The sequence below is a fragment of the Triticum urartu genome, chromosome 7A, assembly GCF_056163025.1.
Source record: "Triticum urartu cultivar PI428250 chromosome 7A, HENAU_Tu73, whole genome shotgun sequence".
Taxonomy (NCBI): Eukaryota; Viridiplantae; Streptophyta; class Magnoliopsida; order Poales; family Poaceae; genus Triticum; species Triticum urartu.
This window is the reverse complement of record NC_141879.1, coordinates 385,864,505-385,876,837: the sequence shown is the minus strand read 5'-3', so window position 1 is coordinate 385,876,837 and position 12,333 is coordinate 385,864,505. Positions and strand designations below refer to the sequence as shown.

At 46.6% G+C, this 12,333-nt stretch overlaps 1 protein-coding gene across 1 annotated transcript; it reads right to left on the bottom strand.

The window, feature by feature from the left end:
- Window positions 1–1,676: 1,676 nt before the first annotated feature.
- Window positions 1,677–10,878, bottom strand: LOC125518984 (Galactosyltransferase family protein). The gene is made up of 12 exons (XM_048683872.2): window positions 10,491–10,878; window positions 9,928–9,991; window positions 9,790–9,839; window positions 9,389–9,582; window positions 7,909–7,972; window positions 7,763–7,835; window positions 7,152–7,275; window positions 3,463–3,550; window positions 3,306–3,356; window positions 3,152–3,223; window positions 2,910–3,022; window positions 1,677–2,003 (listed from the first exon to the last, which is right to left on the bottom strand). Exons 1-12 carry the CDS (start codon window positions 10,610–10,612, stop codon window positions 1,981–1,983), a joined length of 1,038 nt encoding a protein of 345 aa, XP_048539829.2. The 5' UTR covers window positions 10,613–10,878; the 3' UTR covers window positions 1,677–1,980.
- Between the last annotated feature and the right edge of the window lie 1,455 nt (window positions 10,879–12,333).

Sequence of the window (12,333 nt, the reverse complement as noted above, 5' to 3'; positions counted from 1 at the left end):
AACACCTTCTCGTCGCGCGCCTCCCAACGCCGGCCGCCGCCGCCCACAGCTTCTATAGCCGCTGACCTGCCTCTGCACCACCGCTGCGACCTGGCTCTTGCTGCATCGGTCCGTCTGGCGATAGAAGTTCAAGCTATGCATGTGTCCCCGTCCTTCTCCGGTCGTCACCGTCATTCGACTATGCTCCTCCGCTTCCCAGCCAATACCCCCGGCCCGTCCTGCTGCTCACTGATACTCGCGCATGTGTCAAGGGGTCGTTGTAGTCCACTTCGTGCAATAGCAGCAGGACGGCTCCTTCAGGACGCATGTCATGCTCATGGAGACGGTGCTGTCTCCGGCGAGCTCATACATCCCCGAGCACGACGCATCCACGACTGCGTCCTCCCTCACATTCCCTTCCCTGTCAGTTTTCCTCTCTAGGTGGTCGTTGTGCAGGCACTCATCCTCTTGGAAGGTCCAGCTACCAGCTTCTGCAAGTTGTCCCAATTATACTTGGTACTGTGATGCAAGGACAGACCTTGCGAGAAGGTAAAAAACTGGATATATTATGTTGTAACTAAGTGCACTACGCGTGTTTGTTGTTATGCCCATGAGAGTTGGCTTTTTCATTTTATAAGGTTTTCCATTTGATTGATGATTAATGATAGGAGTTCAATTTTAGGTGCTAAAAAACATAAGACAGGTTCAGAACAAAAAAACATGAAGTTCACCTCTATTTGATTGTAAGTTACACCTCTATTCTGATCAAGCGGGGGTCTCTTACACTCATTATCCGCACATTCCTCTCCACCCTGATGCATCCCCATATCTCCCCTCGTAACTACCGCCTGCCTGGAACCACCACTGCGCCTCCCCGAGAACTTGAATCCATCTCTCTCGTCTACCTATCGCCGTCGCTACACCCCCAACCTCCCTCCACTACTCCCTTCATCTAAGGAAAATCAACAATCGGACTTTGGGAGAAGGGTTTCAAGACCTAGGTTTGATGACAGTGTGTCTACCATCCAGCAGTACTGACCGTCCAATCCACAAGTAAACATATGTGAGGTAATTTGCGGTACTTTTGCATAAAGACCTATGTCACCCACCCACTCATTTGCAGAAACTCACTTGCGACGTATCCGATTACACGGCAACGGAAACTGGTCCAGCCGAACCAAACGCCCGTAACGTTTTCGGAAAGCGATGTAATCGGGAGGCGGTGCGAAATTGGCGAACCAAACGCGTCGTTAGTCTCTCTAGACAAGTGCATCCACCCCACCCCGCGACCACCGCCACACCTCATGTAAACAAATAAGAAAATAAACTTTGGGTCAAATCTAGCACATGTTTAGTGATATACCATAGTCAAGGCGTTTTCAAGTTTGTGATCATACAACACAGGCACTTCATTAAATAAAAAATATACAGCTTGTTTCCGTAATTCTTCCCTCCAAACATTCATCGAGGAATACGTCACAAGTCTGAAATTTTCCAAATGACATTCTCTGACTTAGCCCAGCTTGACTTTGGGTCGTTGACAGGCAGGTCCAGCATCTGGTGGGCCCCATGTGCCAGTGACTCAAAGTCAGGCTACATAATGAGCGTAGAGTAACCTTTGAACTTTGTTTTTCTTGGTTCAAAATGGCACACTAGGTGTAGCGAATTTCACAACCATCGTCACGAAACAATATATGTGGATACGTAAGTAAACATGATTTCCTCAAGTGCTATTAATTTCTGTCACTCGAACAGTGATGTTTGTCAGCAAAGAATGGTACGGATGGAGATCTAGGGAATGATAAAAAAAAAACCACGGCAGGTAGTGTCGGCATACGAGGAAAAGGTACAATACTTCTCCTTTTTTTGCGGCAAACCACATTCACTATGAACCGACACTGCTTGCTCAATGATGGCATAGAAAAAAAAGAAATGGCAAGAGAAAACGAAAATCTATTCAGTGTAACACACTCTTCACAAAACCCAGGGAAGCACTGCCCATCAAAGAGCTGAACACATGGCTCCTGCAATGTGAAATTTTGTCATTAGCCCATAATTGAATTATCTACAACTAAGTTACTGGTGAAATCACATCATTATTAGATAAATAATTCCACAAATAGGAACTATGAATAAATAACAAGCAACATCGGCCTTTGGTTTCAGATTCAAATAGGAAGTATGAATTATCCACTCTAATTCCAAATTACCCCAGATTCATAATCTAAGGCCCTGTTCGGAGGACCTCCACTCCTGGAGCTGCCGTTTCCTGGCTCCGGGGATTTTGCGGAGCTGGTGGAATTCCGAACAGGCTCTAAGTTTCCATAACAATGGGACCCCAGATTCATAATCTAAGCAGAACCAGTCCCTGAATGACAGCAGGTAAAGTGCCAATACAATAACTGCTCCCAACTACTACTCCCTCCGTTCGAAAATACTTGTCATCAAAATAGATAAAAAAGGATGTATGTAGAACTAAAATACGTCTAGATACACCCCCTTTTATTCATTTTGATGACAAGTATTTTCGGACGGAGGGAGTAGCTCAGAACACAACTTACATCATTGAAAGAGTTGTCGGCAATGAGTAACATGATCTAATTGTGTGGCATGTATATGGTAGTATTTGCTAGCAGTGGCATGTATTCTCAGGACTAAGTTATTCCTGTTACCTATTGCAATTCTAGTGACTACAGAAGATTTTCTTCAACATAGCTCATAATCTCTCTATCCTATATATATATATATCAAAGATACATTCATCACAATTCCTAGGTAATAAATGGCCTGAATACCAAAGATACATTCATCACAATGCAATCTTGACAAGAAAAATGAACTTCTAAGATAACGTCCACATACCAAGTTCCAAGGGAAAAAAAAGGAATCAATAACAAGGCTGATAAGTACAGTGAAGGAGATGGTAAAACCTGAGGGCCATGATGAACAACATAGCTTTGCTTCATTTACATGCTTTACAGCAAGCCCAATCATCCACGATCCAACACTAACATCATCATGTGCATATGTCCGGAGAACAGACCTAGCATTGAAAAGTGACACCAAAGATACATCACTAGATGTATACTTATAAAAACATCTCTTCTTTCTACTTCTATATCCATGCTAGAATACAAAATAAATATTAGTGCACAAAGCATAGGTTGTGTACCTGTTTATAGAAATGAACTGAGCCACGGCCCTTGATACGACAAACATTTCACCAGAAGCATGTCGAAAGTATCTATGAGTTGGTACAATGAAATGGGTGAGCCACCACCGTAGTGGTATTGAGCATTCAATGTATACTAGTACAGGTTGCTTACGATTTCCCGTCACCAAATTTCCACCAATCCGGTTCATACCACTTATGGGTCCTGTTTCAAGGAAGCTGTTAGCGATTGTCGATTCCCTGACAAAGAAAAGGATGCAAGAGGCAAACATGGTACTCAAATCCCATTTCTTCTGGCTCAAACAACTCACGCTTCAGAAAAGACCTCCCCAGATTTCATACAGCCTATGTAGACACGAGGCTTGTCCCAGTGAGTTTCAAGCATTGCACTCAGAGTGTCTGCATAAACACAATATGTTGTTCCGTGTTAGGTGCTGCTTTTCCCCGCAAAAAACTGAAAGTGCTATTTGACTATAAAACATGTCGAGCAAGTGCGAAAAATGCATTCCAGAAACCAAGATCATGCAGATAGACTTTTTTACAGATCAAAAAGTTTCGCTTCGACAAGGCCCAGGAATCACGCAATCTCTCGCCCCCGCATAGCCAACCTCAAAGACAGCGACGCTAACACAGGCTTCTTCCACCGGCAGTGCTCGTTCAGACGACAGAAGAACCGCATCTTTAGCCTCACTGCAGATGGCAGGGTGCTCACGGACCACACTGAGATGGCGCAGGCAGCCTTCCTCTGTCACGGCACCCTGCTCGGCACCGCCGCCGACCAGGAGCACTCCCTGGACCTGTCGCAGCTCATTGAACCGACAGACCTCGCCGACCTTGACGAACCGTTCAGCGCGGAGGAGATCTGGGAGGCTGTCAAGCGCCTCCCCGCGCACAAGGCGCCGGGACCAGACATGTTCACGGCGGAATTCCTTCGCGCGCGCTGGAGCACCGTTAGGCAGGACTTTCTCGACATGTGCTAGCAGCTCTATGACCTGCGAGGAAGGGGGTTCTGCAAACTGAACCAAGCGCTTCTGACGCTGCTCCCGAAGAACACCGCAGCCCATGGACTGCGCGACTACCGGCCGATCAGCCTTATTCACCTTGCGGCCAAGCTCTTCGCCAAGGTGCTTTCGTGCCTCGGCGCCAAGCTGGATCTCCTAGTCAGCCGCAACCAGAATGCGTTCATCTCGGGACGGAGCTTACACGACAACTACGTCCTCGTCAAGCAATCGCTCAAGCTGTTACACCATTTGGGAGCTCCACGAGTCATGATTAAGCTCGACCTCACGCGCGCCTTCGACTCCATATCGTGGCCATTCCTCTTCGAGGTTTTGCGCCAATATGGATTTGGGAACCGCTTCCTCCAGCACGCATGTTCTAGTGAACAGCGAGCCCGGACCACCCATCTGGCACCGACAAGGGCTCCACCAGGGCGACTCTATGTCCCCGCAGCTCTTCGTGCTCACCGTCGACACGCTCGGACGGCTCCTGAGACGTGCCCACAGCTTGGGCATTCTGCAGCCACTACACCCCCGACGACACATCCCAACGATCTCGCTTTACGCCGGCGACGTCATGGTCTTCTGCCATGCCACGGCTGGCGACGTCGCTGCGGTCAAGGAGATCCTCGCCTTGTTCAGCAGGGCCTCTGGCCTCCAGGTGAACTTCGCCAAGAGCTCCGCTACCATCTTGCACGGCGACTAGGCGGCCACGGAGACGATAACGCACCTCGGATGCCCGGTGGTGACACTCCCTATCGCCTACCTCGGCATCCCCCTGTCCACACGCCGCCCATCAGCCGCCCAGCTGCAGCCCATGGTCAATTCGGTCGCCGCACGCCTCCCAACTTGGAAGGCCTGGCTGATGACCAAAACCGGGCGCCTGGCACTGGTTAAATCAGTCATGTGAGTGATCCCGGTGCACCAGCTGCTCGCGTTCACGCCCCCTAAAAAGACTATCAAGCAGCTCGAGAAGATTCAACGCGAATTTCTCTGGGCCGGGCGCGCCGCTGCCAACGGAGGGCACTGCCACGTGAACTGGAACCACGTCTGCCGCCCCATCGAGCTTGGGGGTCTAGGCGTGCGCGACCTCGAACGAGCCGGCCTTGCACGAAGGCTGCGATGGTTGTGGTTCTCTAGAACAGATCCCGAGCGAGCGTGGCAAGGGCTCGACCTCCAGTTCTCGTCCATGGAGCATGCGCTCTTCTGGCCATCCACGTCCATGGTCATCGGGAATGGATTGACCACCCTGCTATGGGAGGACCGGTGGATCAACGGCCAGTCCGTCTGCGAGCTCCTGCCCAACCTCTACGACTGCATCCCCAAGCGATGGCGCAGGGCGAGAACCATGGCGGACGGGCTGAATGGCAACTCCTGGGCACGTGACATTCACGGCAACCTGGGCCTGCAGGAGATTGGTCAGTACCTGCAGCTTTGGCAGGTAATGCAGCACACCGAGCTCTCCGCTGCCCCGGACCAGCTGATCTGGAAATGGACGGCGAGCGGCACCTACTCCGCCCAATCCAGCTACTTGGCCACATTCCATGGATCGACGACTTGCTACTACTGGAAGCTTATCTGAAAAAGTTGGGCGCCGCCGAGAGTAAAATTCTTCCACTGGCTGGCCAACCAAGACCGGTGCTAGACTGCTGAGAGGCTGGCTCGCCATGGACTGCAACACCACCCTCGCTGTCTCCTATGCGATCAAGAGCCGAAAATGCTCCGACACCTGCTGCTGGAATGCCCCTTCGCTCGCCAGGCATGGCACGAGGTCCTGGCTTGGCTGCGCACTCCAGCCCCAATTCCCACCCGCGAGCCCTCGCTCATGCACTGGTGGAAGCATGCCAAAGAGAACACGCCGCCGAGCCTTCACAAAGCCTTGAAACCCGTTGCGCTGCTCGTGTCTTGGATGGTTTGGAAACATAGGAACAGCTGCATCTTCGACAACGCATCACCATCTATGAATACGCTACTCGATAGGATCAAGGACGAGGCCTGCTCTTGGGCGGCTGCTGGGGCACCTGGCCTCCGGCTTGTGCTGCCACAAACCTGGGACATGCACTAACCATGCTGTAACCTGCTGTAACCTGCGCGTCCTCGGACGTTTGTAACTGAACTTCTATCTTTTCAATGCAAAGAAACGCAAAGCTTCTGCGTTTTCTCGAAGAAAAAAGTTTCACTTTATTCTGTAGAAATGCAATAGCTAACTGAAGTCCCTTTTCCAACTGCCAAGTTCATTACCATCATAACATATCAACAACAAAAAATGGAGCACTTAAATTGGCAATGACAAATTGATACTTGAAACATATCATGCAGATCAGCAGATTGATACAGCTCCTCATCCAAACATAATAATCCCCTTTGTCTGTAACTATTGGTCCAATAATAATATTTTTGGTTGCTCATACACTCCAAACAAAAATTATACAAGTACATTTGTCGTAAGAATACCTTAATATTAAAGTTCATGAATTTTTAAAAGCATATTTTGGTAAATAATACAAGCCATAGTCAGATCCTCGAGATTCTGTACAGTCAAAATGCATAAACTATTTTGAAATGGAGGGAGTACCATTTATCAACTCCGCCTATGTCTTCTAGGCATAGTCGGTCCCAAGCCCGGGTAAAGGAGGAGGGTTGTGATAGGCTTGGCAAGCCAACATAAAAACTAGCCAGTCATATAGGTATGAAACCCATATGAGTGAGAGTAGTACTAGGATGGGTGACCTCCTAGGAAGTCCTCGTGAAAGGGTTTCATATCTAAGGGTTGTGATAGGCTTGGCGAGCTAACGTAAAAACTAGCCAGTCTTTTGGGTATGAAACCCATTTGGGCGAGAGTAGTACTAGGATGGGTGACCTCCTGGGAAGTCCTCGTGAAAGGGTTTCATATCTAGCCTACCCCAACTTGTTTGGGATAAAAGGCTTCGTAAATAAGTAAGGAGTACCATTTATCACACAAAATTGTTCAGACGTAATAAAAGTTAACAGATGATACTTACCAACATTTATGTATATATCATCATTGACCTTAGCATAAAATTCAGCATCAAATGTCTCTGCAGCATTAGCAAAGTAACGTTTTGTCTTCTTAGGGAGCTCTTCATCAGACTCTATATGATCATCCTGCAATGCCCAATAATAGTCAAGAACTACAAAGTGAGAAACAAAACATCCAATGTAAAAAAAAGTGAAAACACGGCTCTAGCAACTTATCTTGAAATGAGAAAGGTGGGTCAGGGTGGGGGTTCTTTTTCATAACAATTTGGACGCCATACAAAAAGTAACAAGTAACATACAGTGAAAACACGGCTCGAGCAAGTTATCTTGAAATGAGGAAGGTGGGTGAGGGCGGGGGGTTCTTTTTCATAACAATTTGGGCGCCATGCAAAAAGCAACATACAGTAGCAAAGCTAGGTGGCTTGTAATTCGACTGGTATCTCAGGCAGCACATAGTCCATAGTAACAAGGCAAACTATCAATATGTTTCCTTTTCTTTTTGCCTTTTGAAATCTGAATTCAACACTACGAAAGAGGACCAATATCAAAAGTTGATCAAATGGAATCCTAAACAGTGTCGGTATCATATGTTCGATTCATAAATCAGGCATACCAAGATCACAAAATCATTTGTACTTCTATTCTCGTCATCGATTTCCCTGTCAAAACGATCTCCTCGATTTGCACTGCATGGAGGAGCAACTATCAGATATCTAGACTTCATATTATCATTCCAGTAGGATTGTACGTATACAGTACCTTCTTCCAACTATGAAACGTACTACAATGCCTTTCTCATCTTCTAGTTTCTTCAGCAGTGAACCTGCACACATAAGTAAATTTAAACCACAAAGACAACAGAGAGGATTTCTTACCAATAGTAAGTTTCAAAACTAAGGAAATAGATGGAACACATTTTACTGTCTTTATTAACTGAAGATCAGCATTGCCAGAGTCTCATTTTCAAAATAAGTAGAACTGCAGCATTTGCTTCTAGATTTTGTCTAATACCTACCAATGCCAAATGCATAAGTTTTGTTCATAAATGATTAGTAATTTTACACAAGACTGGCTCTGTCCAGGTCATTGAAGTATGTGGATTGCCCAACCTTCATCAGTTCGGATTTTTGGTTCTACTGGTTGGTGCATGAAACTTGACATGGTATCAGAGCTAAGGGATCTTGGGTTTAAGTCTCGGCTTTCACAATTAGAATAAAAAAACTTTGGCCTCTTTCTGTCCGTGTTTAGGCCTTATCGAGCCACGGGTGAAGAGGGGGGGGGGGGGGGGGGGGGGGGGTTGAAGTATATGGGGATTGCCCAACCTTCTCCATCAGTTCGGATCTTGAAACTTATTAATTTATTAATTTATATTCTAGATACAACTTAAGAATTCCATATGGTGTACTTAAAATTTTACAGCAAGCGGTGTTTATAGGATCATCAAAATAGGTAATGTTTGAGCATGCATCATGCTATTATGTATGGCATTACCTTGCATCAAGTTTCTTTAAGTAGCAATCATATCAACAAGCAAACAGATTGCCAACATTCTGATGATTTGACATGATACAAAAATATCTGATAACTAACCCAGGAACTGGTAAGCCCTAATTTGTCTAATACGCAGTACCCATTGTTCAAAACGAGAAGATACCCCGCGTGTTGCTGCGGGAATTGGTTGATGAAAATTTGGGTTGATAACATGAGAACCAAAATTAAAAAATACATAAGACTTATTATATTTGATTATTTATAGTTGTAACAGTATTTATTGAATATAAGTAGAATAAACTGAATGGGAAAAAAGCATGCATGGTTAAATGTTGTGGTGGGTCATTTCCCATGCATGATTGAATGTTGTGGTGGATCTTTTCCCATGCATGATTGCATGCTGAGATAAATAAGTTAGTGGGGATAACTCTCTTAGGTATATAGGATATCGGACAGAACAGACCGATAAATCCTTCCTAGGTGTGTCACTGAGTAGCCGATTAACTGATTTATCGGCCCATTCGCCTATTAATCCTTTACTCGCCAACCGACCAAGCTGTTACCAGTAAACGATTTTCTGAACATTGCCACTATCACTATAAGCACTTTATAACTTGGCGATAAACTCTAAAGTACAAAATAGACTACCACAATGATTATATGAAAAAAAAAATTAAAATGGAGGTTGCACCCCCAATTATATGAATTTATGACCATGGCTTATAAGACATGCACTATGAAGTCGTACCTGTCGGAAGCCATGATTTCCTGACAGCTTCACGGTAATTTTTTCTACCAAAGCTTGTCATTATCCCAATAACAACCAGAGGCTTCTTCTTAGAATGAGTCGCATTTGTCTCAGAGGTATATTTGCCAACAAATCCTTCATGCTTTGCTGCAGCCAACTCCATCTCGAGTGATGCCAACCGCTTGCCTTGCTGCCTAAACATTAAAGCGCTTACTGAGTTACTGCTATAGCTCAAAGTTCCAACTATCACAATAGAAAATCTGCAACTATGAAGAACCAGCTCCAGTTTACTTGCAAAAACAGAATAATGAACAATGTAGCATGGCATTCGACTATTTGTCAGCGTGTACATTAAGAAGGCAACATCTGCATAGTAATGGGTCCTGCTAGGTCACAGTTACCTGCATGAAACAACCTTCAAAGTATCGTCCACTGATATTGCCGATCGCCCCTGAATTTGACAGAACTCGTATGCTTAGGTCAAAGGCAGCTATTGTTCTAGTTAGCTGGAAGGGATAGTCGGGTCTGACGCAACATACCTGGCCGGTTCGCCTGTCGAGCTCTTTTATCATGTAAACCCGATTCTGTGCATCCTGCCACAATCTAACATTTGCAAATGTCAACAAAGTTTCCCTCTCGAAGGTCAGCAAAAGGTCAAAAACCAATAATTTATGGATTATACTAGATAAAAACGAACAAAAGATATCTGCTCTTTTATCAGGTAAACGTGATTCTGTGCATCCTGAGACAATCTAACATTTGCAATGTCAACAAAGTTCCCCTCTCGAAGATCAGCAAAAGGTCAAAACCCAATCACTTATGGGTTGCTTCATAGAAACGAACAAAAGATATATCCCTCCCTCTATCTGGAGGATAAATGATATATAAAACAAAACAGAAATAATCCCAGTTTAAGCAGTGGCACTAGAAGACCCACTTAAGCTTCCCAGACACACAAACTACACATTTCTTCCGCCAGAGCAATTCAAGGATTCAGAATTCCCCATAACGGTAAACCCGCAGAGAAAAAAACCTTGCAGAGGGATCAAACGTGAGCATTTCAAGGAGCCGCTCAATGCGTCGAGCGAGCAGGCGGACTCACCGGCCAGCGACGTAGAAGGATGCCATGGTGGCGAACATGGCGAGCATCATCGCCGACATCGGCGACCGCATCGCCCCAGTGACCGATGGCGCTTGCCGCCGCAGGCCATCCCGGATCTGCATCAGGACCTCGGTCCCCTCCTTTCCCCCGGATCCCGCGCGCCACGCGTGGGACTGGACACTCCCCTCCGCTCCACCGTGATCTCAGCACTGCCGGCTCGCCATGGCCTCTGCCGTGGAGATCCCTGCGGTGCCCTTCCCAACCCTCCTTCTCAGTGACCACCGCCAAAAGGTTTCTTCGAGTTCTGGAAGCTTCTGGAAGCTGCGGGGGAGGTGGGCAGGTGGCGGAGGTCGACTGCCTGAGAGGGGGGGGGGGAGTCGTCAGGTGGGTGCCGCCGGTTGGTGCGTTGCGGACCGTTTTGGTGGATTTCAGAGAAATCCCCTGCTATTCAAAGGCCGAGGATCAGAATAGGTCTATTTGATTGATGATGGCAAAAGAAAGAAAGAAATCATTTTCTCCGGGCCAGCGAGTTACTCCTATCCTAATTTGGTTAATTTGCAAGTAATAAAAAAGGCTGCTTAATTGCTCCAATTAATGCGAAATGAAGAATAGTGTTTTGGGAACAATATGCATCCAGCTAAATCCACGTATGTTGCATATGGTTCAAATATATACTCTTCGCTTTTAAAAATATACACTTCTCGGATAATGTACATCAGGACAAAGAATGGTGTGATTGCAACTTCTCGTCACGACGAAGAGGATGTTGTACATGGCCACTTCTCGGAGGTCCAGAGACGATGATTGCCTCGCTCTGGACCTGCCCTTCACTGAAGACGAAATTTGCCGGCCGATCAAGCCCTTCACAGGGAAGTTTTTCAGATGTTGTTGGGGCACGATCAAGGCAACATTATGCGCGTCATGGACAAGTTCTTCCACATGAATGATGTTGGTTTTGTGGAGCTCAACATGGTGAGGCTGGTTCTGCTTCCAAAGAAAGAAAACACTGATGAAATCGGGCACTTCAAACCAATAAGCTTGGTGCACTCTGTTGCAAAACTCATCTCTAAAATTCTATCGATGCGCCTTTCTGACAAGATGAACGAGTTGATCTCATGTGTTCAAGGTGCTTTCTTTCTATCCAAGAGCATCCATGACAATTATCTTCATGTCTGAAATGTCGTCTGAGCCATGCATTGCAAAAGGAAGACACTACTGCTATTCAAAATGGATATTGCTCGTGCTTTTGACGCGGTGTCTTGGGAGTACTTGCTCGAGCTGCTTCAGCTATAGGTTTCAGTCAGCGTTGGAGAAACTGGGTTGTTACCATGTTATGCACCGTATCTTCCGCCATCGGCCTTAATGGTGTTGACGGCTCCCATATTGCGCACCGGAGGGGCCTTAGGCAGGGCGGGCCCACTATCGCAGTTTGTTTTTATCCTGGTGATCGACCCCCTACAGCACATCCTCCGCCTCACCGTTGAGCGTGGCAAGCTCTCTCCTCTGTCTGGGAGGGGGCCCAATCCGCGGGTCAGCCTCTATGCTGATGACGCAATTGTCTTCTCCAACCGAGTGAAGACAGAGACCGACACATTGCTACAGATTTTGACGGGTTTTGGTCATGTCTCTGGTCTATGCACAAACCCCTCAAAATCATTTGTAGCACCCATCCGCTGCCAGGAGCTGAGCCTTGACGACATCCTGCAGGGTTTGGGGGGTCAGCGTGTACGGTTCTGAAAGCACATTCGCTCCCTGATAACCCACAAGTATAGGGATCGCAACAGTTTTTGAGGGTAGAGTATTCAACCCAAATTTATTGATTCGACACAAGGGGAACCAAAGA